This window comes from Vicugna pacos, chromosome 19, assembly GCF_048564905.1.
Source record: "Vicugna pacos chromosome 19, VicPac4, whole genome shotgun sequence".
NCBI lineage: Eukaryota > Metazoa > Chordata > Mammalia > Artiodactyla > Camelidae > Vicugna > Vicugna pacos.
Window position 1 is genome coordinate 30,838,324 of NC_133005.1, and position 26,676 is coordinate 30,864,999.

The 26,676-nt window shown below is 46.3% G+C and overlaps 1 protein-coding gene and 1 long non-coding RNA gene across 6 annotated transcripts in view; one reads left to right on the forward strand and one right to left on the reverse strand.

The window, feature by feature from the left end:
• Positions 1 to 3,578: 3,578 nt before the first annotated feature.
• The window catches only part of CHD6 (chromodomain helicase DNA binding protein 6), a 159,381-nt gene continuing 136,283 nt past the window's right edge, over positions 3,579 to 26,676 (reverse strand). For all 5 annotated transcript variants that reach the window (XM_015237811.3, XM_072944227.1, XM_072944230.1 and 2 more), the window contains 11 exons: positions 26,372 to 26,432; positions 20,341 to 20,401; positions 19,401 to 19,617; positions 18,970 to 19,178; positions 16,285 to 17,865; positions 13,332 to 13,483; positions 12,760 to 12,966; positions 11,360 to 11,812; positions 10,308 to 10,502; positions 9,240 to 9,359; positions 3,579 to 4,542 (listed from right to left, as the gene is read on the reverse strand). In XM_015237811.3, coding sequence (XP_015093297.2) covers positions 3,649 to 4,542; positions 9,240 to 9,359; positions 10,308 to 10,502; positions 11,360 to 11,812; positions 12,760 to 12,966; positions 13,332 to 13,483; positions 16,285 to 17,865; positions 18,970 to 19,178; positions 19,401 to 19,617; positions 20,341 to 20,401; positions 26,372 to 26,432 — 4,150 coding nt within the window. In that variant the 3' untranslated portion in view covers positions 3,579 to 3,648. The remainder of the gene's footprint in view (positions 4,543 to 9,239; positions 9,360 to 10,307; positions 10,503 to 11,359; positions 11,813 to 12,759; positions 12,967 to 13,331; positions 13,484 to 16,284; positions 17,866 to 18,969; positions 19,179 to 19,400; positions 19,618 to 20,340; positions 20,402 to 26,371; positions 26,433 to 26,676) is intronic.
• LOC140687432 (uncharacterized) lies at positions 4,560 to 10,570 on the forward strand. The gene is made up of 2 exons (XR_012061740.1): positions 4,560 to 7,607; positions 10,232 to 10,570. It is a non-coding gene; the product is annotated as an uncharacterized lncRNA (long non-coding RNA).

The following is a 26,676-nucleotide window of genomic DNA, read 5'->3' on the forward strand; positions in this document are numbered from 1 at the left end:
GGTATAAATGAATCGAGCATAAAATTTTCCAGAGCGTGTGACACAGCTGTTCTGTTTTTCCCCACTGCCAATTTTTCTAAGTGTTATTTGGTTAGATCTGGTTTCTGAGGTTGAGGGGTCCAAAACTAGCATCACTAAGGCTGGAGTGTCCTGACCTCAGGCGGGTGGGCCGGAGGTGGGGAGGGGAGTTCTGTCCCAGCTCTGTTCTCTTTGACTGATGAGAGCTTTGCAGCCTCTCTGTTGGCTTTCATTAGGCAGACTGGACGCCAGCATCCCTCTACCAGCAACCAAGATGCTCTGAGGACAAGTGAGGTCACTTATGGCAAACACACACAAAACACTAAAACACTAGCCCAATGTATGTGACTAACTGTACTCTCCCGCCCTCATACGAGGAGGTAGAATCTACTGGGAGAGACTTTGAGGTCAAGCGTGAGACCAAGGATGTTTATTACTTATTCTGCATAAATTATTCTTCCCAGAGGGCTCCCCGAGACTAGAGATCTACAAGGCCGGTAATCCATCCTGACTTGAAAAGCTGTAGCAGAGGTTTTAAGGCCTCATAGCACCATGCCCCAACCCTCCTCCAGGCTGTTCCTGCACCATCTATTGGTACCCAGCAGGGATCCAGGAAGGGTGAGGCTGGTGGGTCTCCTGCTCTCAGTCGCAAGGATATTTCAGCACTTCCCTGCCAGCCTCATTGGTAACTTCTGACATAGCCCTTTTGGGGCCTTAGAAGTGATGCCTCCCAAAGCTAAGGACCACAGAGTTCTCAACAAGCCTTAAGAACGTCAGCTACTGAGGCATTCCTGTGTTTTGGGGCTGTTTCAACCTGCAGAGTTTCCCCCTGAAGTCCCAGGTGTGTGATCTGAGGTGGGACTTCTGAAATGGGGCTCAAGAAAGCTGAAGCGCCAGCTGTGAGCATTCAGGCCCCAAGTCTGCGAAGCAGGTACTTGCTGCGCCCCTTTCTACAGCATCTGTTTTAACCAAGTGTTCTGGTAGATCAGGAGATACGTCATGAACAAACATTTAGCAAGCCCCTAATAGGGTGCCTAGCATAAGCTGGGTACCTGGGAAAGACAGTGGATTCCTGTGTGCATACAATGTATTCATAAACTGCCCAGGCAGCAAGAGACATCCGAGTGGCACTGAATTCCTCAAATACAAATTTGACTTTTAAACTGTTTTTTTTTTTTTTTAAATCCAGGATCAAGACCACAGACAATTTATTATGTAAGACATGGGGTGAAGAATGATCAAGGAAAGTTATGGCTGTGAGTGACATGGAATTAGATGGAAAGGCTCAAGTTTGCTGAAGAGAGTTTAAATTTGGCTTTTGCTCTTGGAAACGTCAAAATAAGAAGAAGCACTTATGCCTTACAGAGCAAATAATCCACAGAGTGTCATTTTCATTTTGCAAACAGGGACACAACAGCAGTCAAATAGAAGCCTAAACACCCAGAGAGTTAACATACAGGTTCGGTAAGATATAACAAGGGATTTAGCATGCTGGTGGGTTTTTAAATCAAAGCCATATTGAACCCTGTGACCTACTGGAGGTTCTAAGTGGAACCTGGGGAAAGCAGCTTTTCTATACAAAACGACGACCACAAAGAAGACCCGGGCTCTGCTGGATGTCTATAATACTCATTTGCAGTAAGGCTTTCAAGATACATCAATTTTTATAGCATTTGTATTTTAAGGATTTAGGGCAAATACATTTTTTTCTTCTACTAGATAAAAAGAAAATTAGTACTTAAAAGGTTCAAAAATATATCAATTGAGTGATTTTTTTTACATAAATAAATTATATTGATTTTTAGGATTTAACAGCTGAAAAAACCCTTTCTGCTTCCACTGGAGGCAAAACTGAACAAAATGTTAGTTAAATAGAGAGCAGCATTTCTAAGAAATCTGTTGTCAGCATTAGAGACCACCTATGCTACAGAGATGTCATTAAATAGGACTGATTCAATTACTGGGTTCTTTCTTCTATGATCTGTTTATAGAATTTCTGATTTATATCTCTGATTCATAAAACTGGGACTCCACTTTTTGAAAATACAGCTGATTGATTTTTTTTCTGGCCATGATTTAACAGACTTCTTTGAGATGCTCATTTTAACATTTACATAATTTATAATCCCAAATGTATAAAAGACAATGACAAAAGCATCATAAATAAATAATGCAAACTGAAATAGTTATGTCAAACTTTTGGACCTTCTGATAAATTATAGCAAAACTGTAACAGAAAAAGTAAAAAATACAGTAAATTGTGACAACAAAACGTGGAACTGGTGCTAGTAACACTTGCAACATTCCCGACGGTCCTGCACAGCCCTGTGCCCCCGGAGCACTGAACCGCGAGCTTAGTTCAAGTCTCAGCGTGGGAACTGCCGACGGAGGGTAGGGCCATCAGCAGGGGTGGAACCCGAGTGGGAAGGCGGAGGAAAGCGGGGTGAGTGGGCGGGTTCCTCCCAGCCTGGGCAGCTGGGAAAGGAGGACAGACAATGTTAATTTGCAACATAGTCTCCACTAGCTTGATGATTTGGAATCTGGGTCCAACTGTAAAATATAAACTGAGGACAGAAAAAAATCTGGAGACAAGGAAAAAAACTCTTCACAGTCGCATTCTAAAAGGTGGTACACACATGGTTTGACAACCTCAACTTGGACAAAAGGCCCCTGGCGAGCGTCTAAGAGTGTTGAGTGGCTATTTTCTCACAGGCTCCAGAAAGAGCCTGATTCCTGGTGAAGGAAAACGCAGAGTAAAAACCCACCGGGCCCGGGTAGTGGCTAGAGCAGTTCTTAAGAGAACGCGGTGGGGGCAGAGTGCTAGTCGTGTGCTTGTACGCCGTGTGCAGCTCCTTGGAGGGCGAGCCCCTCGCCCAGCCCCGGCGCAGCAGCAACTCAAGGTGTGTACAGCTTTCCCAGACTGAGAATCCCCTTTCAACCTGGGAGAGGGAGGAGGCGTGCGTATGAAATAACGCCTGGTCGGTATTTCTTCTTGCTGCAGGTGTCTGAAAACCCACAAAGGGGGAAGTCGTGTTACTACCAGTAAGGTTTCTGCTTTAGAAAGAAATGAATATACGCAGTTTCAACCATTAGTTATATACGTCTGCCTATCCTACTCATTTAGTAATCATGATAAAACAGGGAAGTAGTTTTAACTAAAAAGTATGCACCAGCACTTCCTTTTCCTGTGCTTTTTGGTTCCCCCGATACAGTCTTCCCATTAACACTGTTCACGGAAAAAAAGAGCTGCTCCGTGTCTGCTTCGGCCCTTTCCTGGTAAATCCCTAGATGGCTTTCTTTTGCCATTTTTCCTCCTCAAATAAGTGGGAAACTTGGAAGAGAAGGGGTGGGCGTGTCCCCACGTCTGTACTAACTACGACGGCTGGAATGAACGGCTGGAGAACAGAGTGAGGACTCTGGCCTCCTAGACTAGGTCAACGACACTTAGCTGATGACGTGGCAAGACCCTGCGACTATTAACATCTGGTACCATAGTTCTCAGACAGGAAATCAGGTAGGTAATATTACTCATGGAAACACAGGTTCTTATGACGGTGAAGTGAGGGAAGTAACAAACCTTTATGGGATAAGAAACTTACAAGTCACAATAATTTCTCCAACGAAACAGTTCTAATTGGTGTCACCGTGAGAGTCTTGGGTGCCCCCTTCCCTGGCCTGTGCCGCGTGTTCTCTATCTAGGGGCACGGGGGCCCTGGATTCGGGGCAGTTCTGGTCACCGCCCGGCTCCCTCTCCGGCCCGGGTGCAGACTCTGGGTTGGGGTTCGGGTTGTCCCCTTTTGCTTTCTTCCTCTTCCTCTTCTGGCTCTCCAGACCTACTATTTCAGAGTGTCTGGCCTGCTGCATGGCTGGCAGGGTCATGCCCATGCCAGGGGAGAGAAACATGGATGGGTAAATGAGTCCGGGGGACATTCCTGGGATGAGAAATGGGTTAAAAGCCACAGGACTACTCGTAGTTATTGCAGGTTCAGACTGATCGGAAAACGGACTCGGGCCAGGCTTGTCTTCGGCTAAGCTGTCCGTTTTCACATCATGGCCGCCGGGCTTATCTTCTGCAGTCTTTTCGGCCACTGACGTGCCGCTCTTCGTTGTGCCTGACAGCGACGCTGGTGCAGAAGTGCAGCTGGCGGCCATGGGGGCATTGAGGAGCCCCCCGACCCCAAACATCTGGGGCACGGCGGCCATGCCCGGCAGCACCATGGGCAGCATGCTCAACGTGCTCTTGACCTCTTCGCCTGTGGGCATCGCAGCAAAGCCGGCCGGGAACCCCACCAGCCCCGTGAGGGGGATGCCTGGCACGTTTCTCATGTTCTGAAGCCCAACCAGGTCCATCCCGGCGATCAGTCCATTCATGAACAGAGGCCCCATCCCGGAGTGGGAGTCCGCCACGAGGGTGGGAGCCTTCAGGAGCTCGCTCCGGGGCCTCCTGCCCCTGCGGCGGGGGCCCGCATCTCGAAGAACGGGCTCGGGTAGGCTGTGATTGAACTTGTTTTCTGGGAGAAACCCCTATAAAAGGACAAAGAGACACAAGATGCTGGAGGTTACTGGATAGCGGGTGAGCAGCCAGGGGCTCTGCACTGGCCTCTCCTGTCCCTGCCCAGCTGCCAGGAGCTGCACAGCGCTGTGCCCCCAGGGCCTCTCCTCCCTTAGGGCTGAGAGCCTGAAACCTCCAGGCAGCTTCTATGGTGCAAAGCAGCGTCCGCCCTGCAGGGAGGCCGTCGGGGCGCTGGGAGCGGGAACCAGCCACTCAGGTCTTAGTTGAGACTTTGTTACTGAGGGATTACTGCTGTCACATATAAAACTAAAAACACACCAACCAACCCCAAAAGGACCGCTTCACAGACGCACCAGAGATGGCCTCTCACCCTCACACAGGCTGTGCTCATCTCTGCTTCATTTCAATTTTAGCGCATGTGCTGCCATAGCCAGGGGTCAAGACTCATGGTGGGGACCCCTCAGCCAGATCCCCACATTTGCCCCCTCCCTGACACAGGACAGTTTTTAACAGAAGCCACAAGCAGAGCAGGAAGGCCGGAATCTCAGTCCTGACTCTGGAGCCCCCAGCTGCGGGACTCGGGACAACTCAGTTCACCTCTTGAAGTTCTGGTGAGAAGGAACAATGATACCTCCGTCAAATCCTGAGAGGATCCCCCAGGTCTCTGCTTTAGGGGCAGTCACAGAGCCTGGGAGATGCCGGCTCGAGCTCTCCGAGAGCCAAGTACACACATATACACTGGGCTCGGAAGTGAGGACCAGCAGGAAGTGCCACCCTGGTAGTGAGGCTCTCTGCAGCGAGGGGACCTGGCTGTCAGAGGTGCTGACAAAGAGAGTGCTAATCACAGAGGAGCAGCAGGGCTGAGGACAGTGGACGGTACCATTAAATAAACACTGACCCTGCCCCGGGCACTGGGCAGTGGGTTCTATGTGCATCACCTCAACTTGTCATCACAGCAACCCTGCGGAGTCAGTACTGTCAGCACGGCCGTTGTGCGGGGTTCACAGATTCACAGATGTGAAAAATTTACACTTGAATGTTCTCAAGTCCCCAGAAATACCGCTATTTCTGAGGTCCTATACCTGTCCTTCAATTTCTCAAAGAATATTAAAAACCAGGTCATCATGGGCAAAAAGCCTTGTTTCAGAAAAGCAGAAGAAACCTCTGGCACTGTCATGTTCAGTACTCCTTCTTTCTCACAGCTGGTCAGGGACAGAGGCGATGAGAGCCCAGGCCCCGTGGCCCCCAGCCCACCTGCCTTCCTCCCACGTGTGACCAGCCCCCTGCACTCTGCTGGGCTGCTCTGTCCTGAGTGTGCCAGGCAGCGCCGCTCTGGTCTGAGGATGATCACCGGGGTAGCAATTCCCACCTGGTTCTTATTTCTAGAGAGACAGTCGGATGTGATGGATTGGTGCCAAGCTAAAAGCATCATTTCTCACCAGTCTATCTTGAGCCCATTAGTGCAGATGGCCTCATTCTGCAGAGATCCCAGCCTCAGGCCTCTGCTGGGCACCACTCTGCCCAGGGCCCAGGGCAACCACAACTCGACCGCAAGGCTCTCCAAGCCCTCTTCCCTGTAGCCCAGCCACAGCCAAGAGTCAGGGGAAGGTCCTCGGTCTGTCTTTTTCCTTTACATCCTCAAATGTTGTGTCCTAGCTCTCCCTATTACGGTGGGAGGGCATGTTCAATCTTAGAAGTCTTTCCGTTGGGCAGAAAAGAAACCCAGAGCTTGATGAAGAATGCCTCCATCTTCTTGTCACACAATCTGGTATAAAGCAGACATTCTTTAACACACTTATATTTTGAGCTCGTCAGGGCACCTGGAGCTGGAGAGCTCACTCAAGGCAGCCTGCATCCTGCAGGACCTTTGGTCCCTGTGGTTCTGCTCACCAAGTTCAAGTCATACTCCTCAGGCATTAGGATGTCCCCACCCTTGTCAGGAACCACTGATGTAGACAACGCTGGGCCCTTTCAGGACTGGGAGCTTGCCCAGAAGGCCTAGGCTGTCTGCTTTCCCCGCTTCAGAGTGGGAGAGCAGCAGCAGAAAGGCCCCGGGGGAAGAGAACAGCAGAGCAAGGGGAGAGGAAGTCCGCTCCACCGCCTCCCGTGGGAGGGAGAGGCACTCTAGTCAGGCCGCTGCTGCCCACCCCAGGCAGGTGCCCCCCACAGCAACGCGGCGACCACACACGGCGGCCAAGTCGGGCGTTGGCAGCTCTCCCTCCTGGTAATTACACCCTGGGAACAAACCTGCTTCCTCTTCCAGGGGAGGCTGGGGGGAGGGCAAGGAGATGGAGGCCAGGGAGAGGCAGACGCTAAGCAACACTGGAGGCACGTCTGCTCCTCCAGATGACTGCACGGGCACTCAACCCGAGAACACCTTTCTTCACCAACACAAGGGAGCACTTACTCCAAAGCCTGAGTACTTCAGCTCTAAAACTTAACTCCTGTGTGGAGGCGGAGGAGGGGGAGGTGACAAAACCTCCTTCCTCCTCCCAGGAAGGTGAGTAGGTTCAGCCCACAAACATTTCCTGAGTGGACAGAGACCTAACGGCCAAATGCAGTGTATGGATCCTAATTTAAAAATCCTAACAGCAAAACAAAACAAAAACTCGCTCTGAAAGACATTTTTGGGACAATCAGGGAAGTCTGAGTATGGGCTAGTTATGAGATGTTATTAATATTGACATGTGACGATGGTAGTAGTTATGCGGAAAAGCACTCTCAGGAGACACCTGCTGAAGTATTTATTTAAGTATTTACTTGTATAGGTCATCTCTGCAACTTACTGTCAGATGGCTCAGAAAGAAACAAGCAAAAATAAAAACTACAAACATGTGTAAAACAAATACAGTTTCACATATAAAATATATGAGGCATGTGCGTGTGCATACACGTTTAACAATGAGTGATTGTGACATACCGGGCATTCTCCAAGCCGAATCCCCCGTGGCCTGACTGCAGCCTGCGTGATGCTAAGTCTGTGACGCTCACCAGCGGAGCCCCAGCACACACAGCACGAGGGGCTAAAGGCAGGAGGAAGTCCCCTGTGGGATATGAATTGCTTCTAGAAGAAATGGTAGGGTCTCTAAGGGATGGACAAAGAGTGCAGCACACCCCAAAGGGTCCAGCCCCAGGAGGGGCCCTGGGAGACACGGCTGAGGGGACAGTGGAGGGCCGATGAGGCCCAAGGACCAGACTCCTGAGGCAGGGCCTGTGTTTATTTAACAAAGGAGGGAAAGCGCATCTCTCTGAGAGGCTGGCTTGCAAGAACAGCTCAGAAATGAGCTTTCTGGCAAAGGGTCAGCGTCTGCAGGGGAGTGATGAATGTTAATATCCAGAGAACATGAGGGAAATGTTAGGCGTGTACAAAGTGAGAAAGTCAAGGGGGAAACCACGTGGTTTTCCTGACAAGTTCCTAAACCAAGAGCTCAGAGACTCACCCAAGTAAGAACCGGAGGTCTCTCCTGGACAATCAGAGAGCCACTGCGCGCGACGAAAGGAGAGCGCGGGGAGGCCACGTGTGGGGCCGAGAAAGACAAAGGGTGAGAACCGCTGTGGAAATCAGCCTGGACAGTACAAACAGGTCCAAGAAATGGAGGTGGGGGTGGGGAGCTTTCTGAGAATAAAGCAAGAAGGGGGGGAAGGGCAGTGTGACAAATTTTCCATAAAGCAGCCCAGCCCACAAGGCTGCCCTAGGCCTCCCTCCGGAGTGGCATGGAGGTGGGCGAGGGCAGTCGCGTCTGTGGGGCTGCTGGAGGAGTCATCTTCCAGGCGACCACATCAGTAACAAGCTCCTTGACAACATTAAGTAACAACTTCTTTCTGCACCAGGAGGAAATGACCAGGGTGGGTGGTCTCTTGGAGCTAAAAAAAGAAATCGCATCCAGGAAATCCCGCTAAGAAGGGAGTTCATACCCAGGAAAGCCAGTTGCTGGCAGAGCACGGAAGGAAGGCATTCAGGAGAGCCTGTGAGTTTAGAGGACAACCCAGGAAGAGCAGATTCCCCATGAGGATCTTCAGAAGCGCCCTATTTGGGCAGAACCCACACTTGGAGGAGGTTAAAAGCATATTTGTGTATCATTTGCTCAAGCTCAACACGTTTCTTGGGTTGAAATGTTACTACCGCCCCCTAGAGGTTACGAGTTTTCTACTCCAAATTTGTACTCATCTGTAAACTATAATTAACTCAGATTCGTTCTACTACAAGTATCTGCAGATGTCTTTGAAGTCTCTTCCAGGCTCATGATTCTATAATAGGAAAAGGGAAGTGCTTGGAGTCAGCTGTTTTTCATTGCCAAGGAGGACAGACTAGGAGGAAATGTCTTAAATGGTAGCCAGAAAAACTTAGATTAGAAAATGAAAATTTCCAATAGTGATGTTTGTTAAACACTGGAAACAGACTCCTGATAAGAGTTAAGGTATTTTCCCTGAACTCTCTAAAATGGTTTTGTTTTTTCCCCCTGAAAATCAAGGTTTGGGAATGGTTTAAGCACAAACTTAAACCATAAGTTTTGGAAGTAAAGGCTGAAAACAAATGACCACAGAGGTCACACTGCCGGTCAGACACCCCAACACCACTTATCGCTCCTTAGCGACCTCCATGCCGCCCTGTCCTCGCAGTAAGGCCACCCAGCTACCCTCTTCCCAGCTGGATCCTTCTCTCCGAGTATGCACGGCTGGGCTCCACCAGCATGTCCCTGCTCCTTACCCTCAGTCCTGGCTCCTTGGGGACAGCAGGAACCCTCTCTTCCCCACTCAGGGAGTTGACGTCTAATTTTCCAGGTTCCTTACAGCGTGGCCGCCTCTGCTTTGGTTTGTCTGAAAAATTCTAGGAGGTAAATGGAAACCAGTATTACAGAACATTCTGCCTCTGACTCTTCCGATGAGGGTGGTGTTGGTGTTTTCTCACTCGTGGCTCTCTGCACAGGACCAGGCCGGTTAGGCTGAAGGAAACAGCCACCTGGCCCTCACCTGAGCTTTCTCCTTGAAGCTACAGCATTCCCACAGCAAGCTGCAAACAGGCTGTGTGGGCCTCCTGGCCTCCAGACTGTAATGCCTGGCTGACTCCCGTTTCTCAGGGCACCGCTTCGTCCCTCACCCTTTCCCTTGCTCATTTTCTCAGATTCTCTCTTCACTGCTGCCTACTGGGCAGGCTTCGTCTGTCTTTGGAGGGTACACATCTGAGAATGCATTCTCCTCCTTTCCTCCATATCTTGCTAATGAGAGGTACCCAGGACAGAGATGGTGGTAGGGCTGAGGAGCAAATAAGAAAAGAAAACCCAAGAGAAGATTTCAGTGCTCAGGAGCCTCCCCCATAGATTCCTAATCTGAAGAATTTAGGGCCATAGCAGTAAGAGGACTCGAGGAGAAGTCCGAAAGAGTACCTAAAACTAATACATCACCTCAAAGAGGTGATGCAGTGACTTGAAAAGAATACACAGGAACATTTTCATGAAGTGGCAGCATTTATGCAACCTAAAGAATTCTCTGTGAGCTTATGAATGTGGTGCTTTTGGGGGGAAGGGAGGGCTGAGTTTAGGCAAGCTCTGTCCTGGTAAGATGTCACACGTCTACTATCTGGCCCAGTGTTCTGACATGGGCTGGAGTTCCTGTTACTGGAAAACATAACCAGAATTTAAACTTGTTTTTCCCCTTTAAAGGGGTGTTCTCAGACTTTCTGGTCTTCCTGGTCTCCCTCAGAATGCTCCGCATCAGAGACGGCACCAACCGGCAGGAAGTAAATGGCAGTCCCAGGCAGCAGCGGACACACACTTACTGTGCCAAAGCCAGGAGCTTCGAGGGAGTAGTCAGCTTGCTGCCTCAGCCAGTCCAGCAGGCTCTTGCTGGGAAGGGCTTTCTCGGCCTGGCTGCTGGCCGTGGGGGATGGCTCCGGGGTCGACGTGGCAGGCACTGGCCCTTCAGGAGGGTGTGAGGTGCTCAGGGGGGTCTGCCCTGGGTCTTCGTGGACCTCCTGGATGAAGGGAAAATAAGTATGTGCAATTCATCACGACAGAATGAAAACTAGTTTCCCAAAGGAAACATGTACGGTGCTCTTTAACTCTTTCCACCTGAATGTTGCTCTGAATTTCCACCTGAATATTACTCAGTGCTTGAATAGGAGTCCACGCACACCACTGGCACACACATCGGCTCCTGCACATGTGGGATGTTCCCTCCACCTGTCTGTGCCTCTCCCCTTCCTGTCTACATGGCAGACTTTCACCCTGTCTGCTCAGGTTCTGCATTACTGCCCATGTCGCCATCACAGTCCTGGAAACACTGGCCACCCCACTCCTGCTCCCCACAGCACTCTGCACAGGTTTTCACACAGCAGAAAACGCCGCACTGTAGTTTACTTCCCCATCTCTCTCTATACTGTGGATGCCTGGCTCACTTATCTGTGTCCCCAGTTCCTATATCCGGCATACTGACAAAGTTCAATGTCAGCGCTATATAAATGTTTGCATAGTACATTTTAAAAAATACTCTTAGGCCCCCGCTGACCTGGAGCAACGCTGCTGCACACTCAGCCCTGCTGTCTACTTTACCTGTTCCATCATCAGTGGCTCTTCTGAGACACTGGAGGCGGGGCTGTTCTGTCTGAAATGGCGAGACCTCCTGGCTCATGTCTCCAGGCTGCGTGCAGGTTAAGGGACTAATCACTATCTATTTCTAGAAAAGATTGAGAGCAACTGACAAGAGAAAGTAAGTAGGACAACTGAAATAGGGATAAAAGATCCATAAATCAAACGTGCATTTTGAGGAAGAAGGGTTTGTTGCTCAGTGTACAGAGGTCAATGTTTGTACTTACTGGCCTCAGATACCCACCAAGATTCCTGCCTGAAGGGTCTGTTCCTTCAGAAAGATGAGGTCCACCCCTCCGTCAACATGTTTCCGTCTCCCTCTCCGCCTCCTCGTGGCAGCGTCATCTCTCCTGAGGCTTCCGTTGACGATCTGTCCGGTCACTGGATGGATCAGGCCAGCTTGCAAAATCCCAGACAAGTCCATGCCAAGGGCTCCTTGAAGTGAACCGATAGCCCCCATCTTAGGGGTGCTGGCGCTCACTGGGAAAGGGGATGTGGCTCCTGGGGACCCCTCCACCGTGCAGGAGAGGTCAATTGCTGACTCTCCATGCCAGCCATTGAGGACGATGGGGGGGTGCCCATGGGTGGCAGAGAACTGCTCCAGGCTCCGAGTCTTCACATCTCTCTCCACCTCGAACTCGTAAGGACGCCTGTGCTTCTGTTCATCCTTTGTGAATACTGGAGCCAAGAAGCTCTCCTGTGAACACACACACACACGTGGTAAGAGAACGTCTGAACACCTCTGCGGCTGAATGCCAGCTCTTTCTCAGGCCCGATTTCCTTGGGCCAAGTAATCGTTTTCTTAGAAGTTCTTCTAACTCAAGCCTTCTCAAACTTTAGTGCTAAATCACCTGGATCACTTGTTAAAATGTAGATGCTACTTCAGTGGGCCTGAGATTCTGCGCTTCCCAGCCACTGCCAAAGCTGCTAGCCCATGATCCATACTTGGAATTGCATGATTATAATTTAGGGAATCTCAGCCTCAGCTGTACAACAGAATCAATTTGGAATTAAAAAAAAAAGCCAATACTGAGTGTCCACCCTAATTAAATCAGAATCTACAGCTTTTCAAGGTCCCCAGCAGAGTCTCACGTGCAGTTGAGAGTGAGAGCTAGTGTGCTAACCACAGATCTCAAACTTGAGTTTTAGTTTGAGTTTATAAAACTCAGCCCTGCTTTGATTTCCCTAATTTCTATCAGCTGCCATCATTCTCGGCCCTCCAAGTGCTGAACATCCTGGTCCATTCATGCCTCCCTTTCCTTATACACACATCAGTCATCATGCCACGCTTACCAAATCACTGAAGCTCCCCTGTCTTTCTATCTACTCTGCCACTAAGCTGGTCTAGAACTTTCTCTCTTCCTCAGATGCCCACCTGCTTTCCAGCCCCCCGAGGCACGACCCCGTCCTGACCCTCATCTCCCACGAACATGCATACCACTCCAACTGAGCTGTAAAACCGTGCTTTCATCACATGCTTCCCCACTCCTACAGGACAAAATCCAAATTCCTCAATTAACCCCAATGGCTTCCCCTACTCCCAAATCTGATCCTTTCAGTAAGTATTTGCTGAATGAATGACTAAAGGAGTGCAAACTGTCCCTCTCCTTTGTTGCAAGGTCAATAGCATTCTCACGGCCTCACCTTCTGCATCTGGGCCACCAATGCCGCGCCATTGCTGAAGGTGTGTTCTGATGCCTCTGGCTCCGAGAGGCTGCTCCGAGACCCAGCGCTGCGGGTCAACAGGGGGGTGTGCAGCGTGCCTACGGGCTCGTACTGCTGGCTGGAGGGCCACTTCCCCTTCAACACCACGTGGCAGATGTTATCTAGGCGGCTGATTATCACACGATCCTGCGGAACAGGTACCAAGTTACACAAATTCACCAAGTCCTTTAAAATCAAGTTGCTAACCAGAAAGAGCTGATTAGAAAAGGGCACATACAAATGTACTCACTTTACAAGTCTTCAAATACATGTTATCGTCTGGGCAAGGAAGATTAAAGCCCACAGCACTGCAGATGTGAAGATAAGCTGACACTTTTGTCTTATGGTCTAATTAGGTGCATATAATCTTTCATGTTATGTAACTAATACCTTTTAAAGATACTAAACATTTCTCTGAGTCTGTTACTCAGAAGTATTCTAAAAGGTTTAAAGTAAAGAATTCAAAGCTGAGGAGGCTTCTTTGGATGGGGAATGCAAGCTCTGGCAGGTACCTTTGGCCACTCAGAGAAGGAATAGAGGGTTTTCTCCTGGAGCAGCTGAGCAATGGTGGGAGCCCGCACCTCCTGGAGGTCATCCCCAAAGTCTCCTGCGATGCCCGAAGTTGAGCTCTTGCTCTCCTCCTCAGAGTATTTCCCGGGATAATCTGGGAAGAAAGGTTAAAAAAAAATGAATTAGGCATTTGGAAGATAGCAATGATCTGAAAGATCAGGACATCTGACTTTTTTTTTAGAAAATTAGCCCATTCTGTGCTATTTTAAATTGAATATTAATTACCATGCCTCCTATTTCCAGAAGAACTCTATCAGGTAAGCCATAAAGGCAGATCCTGCTCTAGGGATACTCATGCAAGTCACCTGATAGGAGTTTGCAACCACAACCAAACAACAACAGTAAAGATGAGTGACCACAAAGAGGCTTCCCCGTTCTGGGGAGTGGACGAGAGGAAAGTGAACATTATACTCTGATACACCTGAAGGGACAGTCTATGAAACGGGACACAGCAAAAGGCTGATCTTAATGACGAAGGATGAAAAGTCCTGAAACTTACAGCAAAAGTAAAACAGACCTGATCTATGTAAAAACTGATGCAAAGAAACCTAGAACATTTACATTATTTCACTGATGGAAAGAAATAGATATGTGACTCTTCTTTCAATCTTTAATGGTGAACATTTATTATCAATGTGAAACAGATCTTCAAAGAGCCACTTAACAGTGATGACAAGGAATGCACTGAATGTAGTGTAATGTCCAGGAAAAGTTGGGAACCTCTTTCACGGTGAAATGACAAGGGATGTCCATCCTCTGAAATGTGGAGCTCACAATTTTGACTGTGTAGCAAGTCTCCCAGGGGGCAGCAGAGACCCCTTACCAGGAGCAGGGCCGAAGCCAGTGGAAAAACCAAGCCAGATGTGGCCCTAGCCCTCAAGGCTCTAACAGCTTCATGAGGGAAACGAGTCAGGAAAATGCACTAATAACAGATGAAAAACTACAATTATTAACCAGGGTGAGTGCTACAAAGGGAAAGAAACAAGGTGCCATGATAGGGCATAAGGGGGAAAAACCGACAGCAGAAGGGAAGGCTGGCAGAGAGGGCCACTTGAAGAACACCCAAGAAGATAAAGGCACCCTGGACATGTTGAGGGACTGAGACACCCTGGGAAATAGTACACAGATGAGGCTGGAGGGGTAGAATCGACTAGATCATGCTGGGCTCTGTAGGCCATGACAGAAAATTCAAATTTTATTCTAGATTCCCCACTGGGAGCACCTGAAAGGTTTTAAGCAGAGAAGGTGAATTTAAATTTTAAGAGGAAAGCAGAATGATGTATGAGAGAAAACCCTGGAAGAGGAGCTGGGAGATCTGGGGCTGGCCCTGACAGCAGCACCTGTGACTGTGCCTTCTGCTGTGGACGTCTAGCCTCAGAGGCAGGGCCAGGCCCCTCTGCCCCACCGAGCCCACCTCTCAGATACGTGGAGGATCCTTTCTGGGGTCTCTGCGGTGCTCACCAAAGCTTATCAAGTTCCCTGCTGCCTTCCACCCCGATGTGGCCAGCCCGACACTGCCACCAAAGGACATCAGTGCTGGAGCAGTTCTCCTTTAAACCAGGCTGTTCCCTGTCTCCTGTCCACATTTGACTGTCTAGATTTCCTACGATTAATTATTCGGTGATCCTCCCCACCCTCCAACAGAGTTCAAAAAGCAATGTATACGTGTAACTCCAGATGTGGCGGGGAGCCTTTGTGGCCTGGGGTGAGGAGGATGAGCAAGGTCCTAGGCAGACTCCTTCTGGGTTGGCTGGGTCTACAAGCCGCTGAGGCTCCTTTCCGTTCAGTTTCTTTGTCCTCAACCTAGCTAGCATGTGAATTTTAATTTGGGGTGGAACCCTTCCCAAGACAGTCAGCAATCACAAGACTAAAACCAAAGGTGGGAGTCCAGAAATAAAAAGGGAGGACAAACCAGGGAGCTTAGCCGAGCTCCTCTCTCCCTCCTGAGTGGAAGTCACTGTCCCAGGAGGGGGAGCCCGGCCGAGCCTGAGACCCTGAGCACCACATGGTCCCTGGCACCAGGCCAGGCCTGAATAGGGTTTTCTTCTGTATTTTGGATTTTTTTTGACAAGGATAAACAACTATTTTTTGTTCAGCCTAATATGCCCTATTGGGTCTGAAGACGTAAAAAACAAGATGAAAACATTAGAAACCATCTGTTGCTCAGGATCTCTACTCACTGAGGTCACACCCCTGCAAAGCATATACGAAATCTTAGGGCTGTCTAAAGTCTTAACATTTTAAAATTCCTTCCAACTTGAAGTCTTATCTAAGATTTTCCTATTTTAAAAGGTCAAATCTATTTGTATTTTTGTTGAGTTGCCTGTAATTTGGTCATTCTTATTTCTGTTGAGTTACTAAAAGGACCCTCAACCCAATGCACCAACATTACATCACAGGGTTTTGACAGTGACATGAATAAATGGTATACCTTTGCTCGCCTTAATAAGGATCATGTTCATTCACATTTCTGTGGAGTCCTAAAAATTAACTGCACATCCTTTAAACTGCAGGTTCTTGACGCTCCCCGGCTGTTCTACTTTACCCAGTTTGAAGCAACCTTACTAGTGGAAGAACAAATTACTTCCCCTTGACGCCATTCTAGCATCTGTCAAATAACAGCACACAGCCCCTGCCCAAACCACACAGCTGAAACAGCAAAGGTGCCATGATTGTCTACAACCACCCTCAGTATTCTGGAATGATCAGAGTTAAGCTACTCTGTCTCATTTTCAGACCAAGGCCTGTGACCTTTGGTTTTAAACACACAGCGACTCTAAGTAGGTCCATTTCAGAAGCTGTAAAACTCTGAACACCCGCTATGCACTAGCCCTCTATGCAGGGACTGTCTTGTGAGAACTGGCTGATCCAAATTCAAGGTCCCACATACTGTACCTTGACCCTGGCAGTTTCCATCTCTGTCATATTCGTCTCTACTCTCAAAATCCATGTCTTCCGACTTGAGCTCACTTCCTTCGGGACACGCAGGAAAACCCTGTTTCCCTTCTGCGCTGTCTTTCCAGGGCTCTTTTAAAAGTTCACGCTTCACCTGAAACAGCGCTGAAGGAACAGCCGCGGGCTCACCCTCCACTGCGACATTATTGGCTTTGCTTTTGTACAGGTCTGGGTTATACTGCTGGGGCTTCTCCACGTCGAACTCGTCATTCTCGAGGCCGCGTGCCCACCTCTCCATGTGTTTGCAGTGACACTGACAGGCTGTGGGGAGAAAAGCCCCCTGAGGTTCAGGATGCTGGCTTCTGGCCTCCAGGCTTCCTTTCTTGGCTTCGTCTACAAGGAAGCCAAAGCTCTTCTCCCTTGGCATGGCAGCAGTGGGCTCGGTGAGAGGCGAGACCTCTGGCCTTTCCCTCATGCCTGTGGCCAGGTCTAGGTTTTCATCCTCATTTTCTTCCTCCTCCTCCTCTTCATCACTGTAGTTCTGACCCAGAATCAATTTACTTTCTAAACTTTTGTTTTCTAATAAATCAATTAACTGCTGATCTGACGACAGGTTTCTTTTGGAGTCGCAGACACTCAGATTGCACATGTCTACAAACCCACTTTCATTTCCTTGGTCCAAGGAAGGGGAGGCTAAGCATTTGGTGTCCAGCTGCCCAATGCCTTCAGGTCTCTGTCCTGTCTCGCTGCAGCACAGTTCCCCTTCCTTTGAAACAGACATCAACAAATGTTTTTCATTTTTAATGTTCATTTGAGCTACCCCTGCTTCTAAAGTGTCCATAAGAGAGGGGCCTGAGGCTAGTTCTGCCTCATGGCCACCAGACTGGCAGTTCCCATCTCTGCTTGTGGAGACGGCCAGAGCATCAGGTCTAGATTCTGTATTGGTGCCTGGGCTCTCCTGAAAAGAGCCTGGCTCTTGGCTCAGCACCTTCTTACCATACATCATGCTCTCCAAGGAGTCAGGCAGCAGACTTTCATCATGGGTGATGGAAATGACATCCTGAACTTTAGAAATAAAGTTTTCACACGTTATGTCACATAAGCTTCCCCTGGGCGGACCAAGATGGTCATCTCTACCTTCTATTTTCACTAGATTCTCCGGTTCATGTTCAAGGGATTCGGAAGTCCTGCTCATGTGAGCGTAGGTAAGAGAGTCATAGAGTTTGGAGTTGGTCGGGTAAAGGCAACAGAGACTCTCTGGTGCCTGGGGGTCAGTTCTTTTGTGCTGGGCATAGTTTCTGTAGGCGTCCAGGAAGGACAGCTGGGGGTCGGTCATGATGTAATAGTCGGTGCGGTTCAGCCCGTGCTTGGCGGTGCCGATCAGCAGGTCTCGATCGTGCTTCCCACACTCCCACCAGACGGGGAGGTAGAGGCTGGGCCTGCACAGCTGCAGGCGCTCGTGCAGCTGTGGACATCTCAGCACTTGCTCTCGAACCTTCCGTAACAGTTCAATGCGATACAGGGTTCTTGCGGCCCGTTCTTCAGTGATGGGTTCAACGTAGATGCTGGGATCTGTGGGGCCTGGAAAGGTAAACACACAGCCTGTCACTTAAGGTGGCCCTTGGACATTTCCTGCCCACCTGAGCTCCTGCATCTCTGAGCACAGAGTTGAACTCCCTGGGGCCTCAGCAAGGCAGTCTTCGATGTGTGTGTGCACCTGCTGAAGCAAAAAGCTGAAAGACAATGGAAGGTTTTTATGAAACCAGGACAGACCCAGTGAGGGTGAAAGAAGAATGTGAGAACTCCAGTTTCGGAAATACCAGTCAATAAGCATGTACTAGGCGTTCCTCTAACCAGGTACTTTACGTATGTGATTTAATTCTCACAAAAATTCTATGATAAACCATCACCATCCCTGTTTAAGGATGAGGAAGGGGGCTCAGATAAGCTGACTTGCTCAAGGTGGCAGAACCAGTCCGTCCAAGTCTTGTCAGTGTGACTCCAAGGTCCAGATCTTTCCAATCTATGCGGCTCTCTGGTTTTAATGAAAACAGCCTAACCATGCCACATAGGGGCAAAAGGTGGGATGTATGTATATGCTGCTGCCAGCCCAGAACCTACAAAGCAGGCTCAGTGTTTGGGATTTCCTGGAATACAGTCACATAGTCCACAGTGAGTTAATCCGTTAGCATGAAACTGAAGAGGGACCAGGAGGAAGTTGCTGCAAATTCCAGCCAGGATGCAATTTCTCAGAAGGGGTCACTACTGGAGCAGGGGATGTTTAATGACAGCTACTCATTTTCCATAGCTGTAAGTCAGCACATGAGAAAACAGTTAAGATTTAATCCAAGGAAGGTGCAAAGTTCACAGTAGGATAAATCTCTATGAGATTTTTGTTTAAAACATACTTTAGAAAAGGTAAATAACAGTAGCTTTCAATATTTCTGTGACATTTTAATCTGAATTCCAGTTTTTGTTGGCATTACACCATTGTGGGAGAGATTTTGTTTTATGAGGGTGGACCCAACTAGAAGTTCATGGACTTGTGAAAACCCACTTGTCTTTACCTGGATTTTTCAGGTAGGCTCCACTTCTCTAATTATACCTAAAGTAACTCTGTACCCTGAAAATAAGCACGTTCTCTCCTTGTCCCACGTGGGATATACTGACAGAGAGTTTTCTCACCGCCATCCTTCCACGCCGGCAGACGACAGACGTTTCGGCACATGGCCACAAAACTATAAAAATAGTGCTCCAGGCTCTCGTCCGACTTCTTGTCCAAATGCGAAATGATGCGAAACTGAGTCCAGTCAAAGGTTTTCTTTTCTTGATCATAAACGACACCAAAGGAAGATACTGTTCTGTAGAAGTCGGCTTGCTCTCTCCTGGTCCACCTTGAGATTGAATCAGAAAGAGAGCGTGAGCTGTTTTCCTTTTTAAAAAAAAGCCAACAACTACTTATCGAGCATCTGCTTGGAAGACCACGAAGTCAAGAAAGCAGGCAGAGCTGGTTTATCTATTTTATTATTTTTATTTAAGTTAAGTTGGGTGGTGACTTATAATAAAAATGGCCCATTGGCCCACCAACTCTTTCAAGTCTTTCAGCTGGCTTTTACCTCTTTTGGGCTTCCTTGTTGATGAGATCCATCTCTGAGGTTCTCCGGAACATCTCCTCCTGGACCCAGTAGCCTTGGCTTCCTGGTCCCAGGATTTCAGGTCGGCAGAGCTCCTTGCGGTTACAGCGCTGGTAAACAGTGACCAGGCGTCGGAGACGGGCTGTGAGGGCGGACGAAACTGGCCAGGGTGATTTGTCTGGGTCGGAGCCATCCTGGGCTTCAAACATCAGTGAGGATATTAGTATTCACAAACAGAACTAAAACAAAGGTGAATGGTTTTGTTGGTTGTTGTTGTTTCCCTTTGTTTAAGTAAAACTAACGCTGACTCAGTAACTTAACGGACGTAGCCGCTGTCTAACAAGCAGCTCAGGAGCCAGGCGTGGCCGGGAGGGCTGCAGCTCTGCTTTAGAAGCAGCTTTAGGTGTGGTTGGCTCTATTCTCTCTCAAATACAAATGTGCCTGTCTGTGAGGGCAGAGCGGATTCAAGGGCCTTGCTCTGGGCATTGGAATAAAGCGGCCCCTCCATGGCTGTCTCCATACAAAACTATGGGCTTTTGTGTAGCTGGGCCTTCCAAACGCCAAAGCCTCCATTAAGCCTGAATTCAGAAAAACAAACAAAAGAACAAACCAAATACCCCTAACTTTTCTTGGAAAAAAAAAAAAAAGAAAAAAAAATCAATGAAACCACTATTTCTTTTTATCTCTCAGACTCTATCCTGACTTCATTTCACTGCAAAATTTCAATGCCAGGGAGAGGAAGACTGCCAGTCATGTAAAGCTCTATGTGTGACTCTGGCAGAGTTTGATGAAGATCAGCTTAACTGGCTTTTAAAAAGAACCTTCTTAAAAAACAGCATTAAAAAAAAATTACACATGAACTCCAGGATAACTACAAATGGGGACCTTGCTTTTCTTTGCCTTCAGAAGGACACAGTCTCACCTGCCCGGCTGTCATCCTTCTTTTCACCAAAAATGCCATCAGCTCCATCACTGGAATTCTCCTAGGGATAAATGAAGTCATCCCATCAGCAAAATTGCAGCTCAGAAGAAATCAACTCAGATAGCCAGCTTGTATACATCAGGGGTAGAGATGTGCAGGAGACATCTCCTGCCCAGGAACACCTCAAATGTCAAGATGGTCCCTGATAAATAAAGCTTACTTAGGCACAATCTTCTAAGAGCCAGAAAGCAGTCGATTTAAAATAAGCATTTTTCCCCTGAAATTGTGTGGAGTGAGTCTGCCTGTAGAGAATTAGCTTGAAGAATGATGAACTGGCACGCTCCCCCGGCAATTACATTTTACGCGCACTATTTTAGTTGCGAATTTAAATATTTGCTTTACCATCGTCACTTGCAATCTAATACTGTCATTTCACGGAGCATGTGCCTGCATTTTGGTTTTCTGCTGTGTAAAAGTGTCATGCTCATGTTCATTATGCTGAGTTTACTTCACAGCAATAGACGCTATTTTCCTAAAACATGACTGCTCCAGACATGAGACCTGATGGCGCAAAACTCCAGGAATTTAAAATTAAAATCACGATCTGAGGCTCCAGGATCTGGAGTAATATCACAGGCATAAAGCTTATCCAAGTTGGAGTATGTGTCAAGCTGGTTCTAATGGAGTCCTTTATGAACCCTTTCTTGGTCTCAGGAATGGAACTTTAAAAGCTCCTTATACATAAAGCAAGTGGGAGTTTGGGCGTGGGTGAAGAGACTGCTAGTCTTCAACTGAACTCCATTTTTAACACAAAAAACTTATTTTTTGTTGAAGTATAGTTGACTTACAATATTACATTAGTTTCAGGTGTGTAAGATAATGATTCAACATCTGTACACATTATAAAATGATCGCCACCATCAATGTAGTTACTACCTGTCATCATACGAAGTTACTCCAATCTCACTGACTCTGTTCCCCATGTTGTACACCACATCCCCATGACTTACTTTATAACTGGAAGTCTGTACCTCTTAATCCCCCCTTCACATGTTTCACTCATCCCCCACCTAACTTTTCGTTTTTCTGACTAGCACCTTTTGACCTGAGTGATGGGCGAGAACAGCCCCAGGATTCAGGACTTTGGCCACAGTGGAGCTCAGGGTCAGATCAAAGTAAGTGTCAGCAATCCGTAGCCTGTAGGTTGTTTTTTGTGTGGCCCTCAAGCTGAGAACGGTTTTTACATTTTTAAAGGGCAGAGGAAGAGGAGGAGGAGGAGGAGGAGGAGGAGGAAAAGGAGCAGGAGAAGGGGGAGAAGGAGGAGGAGGCAAAGGAGAAGAGGTGACGGAGACTCTGTGGCCTCCAGGACTGAGATATTTACTATCTGGCCCTTCACAGGAAACTGGGACACAGCCCAGGAGAGCAGTAACCTAGCACAGGAAGAACGGACAGACACCCACGACTGGCAATAGTTGGAATGCAAACCACTCTTGGGCCCCTAATACTGTGGAAGGACCTGAAAGAGAAAACCCTGAAAAGGCAGAGAGGCGCAGGTGTGCACTTCTTTCTTACAAGAACAGTAATGATAGCTGATGGTACCGAGAACTATGTGTTACTGAGCAAAACGCTTTCGTGGCTTATCTCCTTTAGTCACCAGAGCTGCTTCACCAGATAGAAAGTATTACTACCTTCATTTTATAGATGCAGAGAACAAGCCCTAGAAATTTCTCTAACTTGCCAGGGTCACATAGCTATCAAGGGGCAAAGCTAGGTTTCAAACACAGTGTCTGATGAGTGCCTACATGTTACCCACTAAGTTACCCAAAAAACAGCAGAGTCCTGGTTGAAAATCTGATTTAGGGAGTGAAACATACTTAGAATCGGAGAATACTAGTTTAACCTCTCTTCTTTGGCCACAATTGTTTCCTGCCACCTAGTATCAGTGAAGCGTGGAAACCTCAGGCTGATCTACTGTACCATTCTGAAGCGGTACTTAAACATGCCATCGCACCCTTCTCCACTATTCAGGTAGTTAAAAAAGCAAGCAAAAAACAACCAACTATGCCTTATATCCTTTCCTGCCATACAGAACATTTTTTGAGTATCCTCACAGTATCCATGAAGATCTTTTGAACGCTGAAAATCATAATTATTGACACTTCAAGGCTGATAAATGTTCTACAGCCTATAGAACGTGGGAGCCAGGCTCCAGAGCTACCGCGCGCCTCAGTATGACGAACAGGTGGCAGACGTGGGGCTGCCATACCCCGAATTCCCAGAGGCAGCTCCCGACTTGGTGTAAGGCACACACATGACCTTCAGGCTTCCTTTCCAGTCCCCCTAACAGTTTCTGTTGGCCTTAGCCAAACTCTCAAGGAGGAAAGATTCTGGTATTGCTAAATGCCTTTTCTGTCTCCTGCTCTCTCCTGGGGGCTCGCCCCTCTCTAGCAATGATAGGAAGGAGAAGTCCTGGCTTAGCAGCAGCCCAAGTGAAAAAGAAGTCATAATCTTATAGTCACATAACCAATTTAACGTGTGTGTGTGACGTGCTATATAGCAGTGGCAGGCTGGGATCACAGGAAGTACACAGAAAGCCCTGCCTCTGAAGCCTGCAGTTGAGCATTTAGTGTCCTAGTTTCTGCCTATGTCAATCAGCCAGAAAGAAATGGTCATCTCAGAAGAGGTACATTTCAGGGTGCAGGGTCCCAGAGAACGCTGACAGTAAGATTGTCAAAGCAAAGGCAATGGATTGGTTCTAACCCGCAATTTCTCCATCTTGAGTATGCCTATATTTTGGAGTCTGACAGTCCACTGCTCCAAATACTTGGAAACTAAGTAACATGTGTCTAACAATTCATGGGCCAAAGAGTAAGTCTCAGGGAAAGTTTTAAAAAATTCATTAAACTGAATGAATATAAAAACACAATAACAACAAATTTTACTATTTATAATAAACAGTAAAAATTATGGGACACAGCTAAAGTAATGCTGAAAGAGAAATTTGTAGCACTGTACGCACACATTAAATAAGCAGAAAAGTCTCAAATCAGGAATCTAAGTTCCCACCACAAATATCTAGAAAAAGGAGAGGAAAATAAAACAAACAGAAGGAAGGGAATAATAAGGAGCTGAATCAATGAAATTTAAAATAGAAAGTAATAGAGAAAATCAAGGAAACAAAGAGCGATTCTTTAAAAAGATAAAGTAGACAAATCCCTAGTAAGAATAGTAAGAAAAAAGAAAGATGTAAATTGCCAATATCAGGAACCAGACAGGGACTAGGAACTACAAATTCTGCAGACGTCAAAAGGATAGTAAGAAAACAGTATGAACAATTTAACACATAAATTTGACAACTTAGAGGAAATAGACCAGTGTCTTGAAAAAACTCCACAACTTATCCAAAATAGATAGATAATTGGATTCATAATGTAAAAACTCTGCCCAAAAGGAATCTCCAGGACCAGATGGTTTCACTGGAGAATTCTATGAAGCGTTTAAAGAACTTAATTTTAGATAATCTCTATCAGAAAACAGGAGAGTAGGGAACATCCAATTCATTTTGTAAAGCAAACACTTCCCCAATATCAGAAGCAGACAAACACAGTAACAAAAGACAACTGCAAACCAGTATCTCTCATGAATATAGATTTAAAAATTCTTAATAAAATATTAGCAAATAGAATTCAACAGTAAGATTCATGCACCACGACCAACCAGAGTTCATCTCAGTTTATCCAGGGATGCAAGCCAGGTTCAATATTTAAAAATCAATGTAATCTACCTTGTTAATGGGCTAAATAAGAAAAATCATATGATCATATCAAAAGGTACAAAAAAGCATGACAAAATTCCACATACATTCATGTCAGAAAACTAGGGATACAGAAGATGTTCTCATCTTCGATAAAGCCCATCTACAAAAAACCTAGTGTTAACATTATACTTAACGATAAAAAACTGCATTTCCTTTTGACTATAGATCTGATAGAAATAAAACTATCCCTATTTGCACATGACATCATTATTGATGTAAAAAATCTCAAGAAACCTAAAAAATTCCTAGAGCTGAGTTCTGCAAGGTTGCAGGATGTAAGATAAACATAAATATAACACCATTTACAATCACTCCAAAGAAAATGAGATACTTAGAGGTAAATCTACAAACACGTAGCAGATATATTTGCTGAAAAACTATAAAACAGTCATAAAAGAAATCAAAGACTGAAACAGATATATATATATCGTAAGCTTTAGTATAGTGAAAAAAATCAATATAGTAAGGATGTCAATTTTCCCCAAAGTGATATATTTAATACAATTCCTATAAAAATCCCAGCAAGAATTTCTGTAGATACAGATAAGACTACTCTAAAATGTTTACAGAAAGGCAAAGGAACAAGAAAAGCTAAAACAATTTTGAAAAAGTAAAAGCAATCAGTCTACCCAATCTTAAGATACAGCTATAGGAACTGATACTAGTATATGCTATTGGCAGAGGAATAGACAAATAGATCAATGGAACAGAACAGAGAATCCAGAAATAGATTCACACAAACATGCTCAACTGATTTTTTGACAAAGGAGCAAAACGATTCAATGGAGTAAAGATAGCTTTTTAAAAGAAATGGTTCTAGAACAACTGGACATTAACAGATTAAAAAAAAAAAAGAACCTCAACATAATTGTATTTAATGAAAGTTAACTTAAAATGGACCACAGACTTAAATGTGTAACTATAAAACTTTCAGGAAAAAAAAAACAGAAGTAAGTCTTCAAGATCTACGATGGGCGAGTTCTTAGACTTGACACCAAAAGTGTGAACCATAAAAGGAAAAACTGATAAATTGCACTTCATCAAAATCTAAAATGTTTGTTCTGTGAAAGACAATGTGAGTAGGATAAAAAGACAAACTACAGGGTGGGAAACAATATTTGCAAACCACTTATCTGACAAAAGACTAGTATCTGGAACGTATAAAGAACTCAAACAATAAAACAAAGAAACAACACAATTAGAAAATGGGCAAAGGACATGAAGAAACATTTCAGTGACAAGGTACCCATGTGGCAATTAAGCATAGAAGATGTTAAACATCATTAGCCATTAGGGAAATGGAATTTAAAACCACAATGAGTTATCACTACATACCAATCAGAATGTCTCAATTAAAACATAGTGACAACTCCAAAAGCCAGTGAAGATGAGGAGAAAGTGAATCACTCACTCATCACTGGTGGGAATGTAAAATGGTACAAGTACGAAACATGTAACTACCATATGACTCAGAAATTGTACTCCTGGAAGTTTATCCCAGAGAAATGGAAATGTATGTTCACACAAAATCTGTACGTAAATGTTTACAGAGGTGTTCACATCAGTAAAAAACTGGAAACAACCCAGATGCCTTTCAATGGATGGATAGCGGAACACTACTCAGTGATAAAGAGGAATGAATATATTGTTACAGACGACAATCTGGATCAATCCACAGGGAATTATGTTGAGTGACAAAAGCCAATCCCCAAAGGTTACATACTGTATGATTCCATTTATGTAATATTCTTAACATGACAAAATTATAGAAATGGAGAATAGATTAGTGGTTGCTAGGAATGAAAAATGAGGTGAAGGGAAGAGGGCAGCAGATGTGGCTATAAAAGGGCAACAAGATGGATCTCTGTGGTCTTGGAAACGTCCTGTGTCTTGATTCTATCACTGTCAGCATCCTGGCTGTGATACTGTACCACAGTTTTGCAAGATGTTCCCATGGTGGGAAACTTTAAGGTACACAGGCTCGCCCTGTATCGTACCTCACAGTTGCAAACAGCCACCTCAAATCAAAAGTTTCATTAGAATAAAAGTGCAAAGCAGTCTGTGTGTTGACAATCTTTATAATAAAATGTTGGGGAAAATGCAATGCAACTGCAGCAATGCAGTCGAGTTCCCCAAGACCACTACACCAAGATGGGGATTTCTCTCCTGATATTAAAAATCGTGTGGATCACCAACACAGCACTTTTCACTCACCATTTGTTTCTGGAGGCCATCTACTTTGTCTTCAGTATTGTCTTCTTTATCTGTGTTGCCTCTAAATAGAAGTTAAAATAAAATAAAATAAAATGAAAAAATAAAAAGCACTGTACACCACGTAGGAGCTATTTTGCGACCAAGATGCTTGCAAGAAAACCACCTAAATCACTGACCAAAGAGAATATTAGCAGATTCCTTACCCCATAGGCCTCAAAATCTTGGTTTTTCCAGTGTCATAACTTCTATGTACAAGGACCTCCACTCAACTGAAACTCTGGCATGAGACTAATGATCTACTCAGG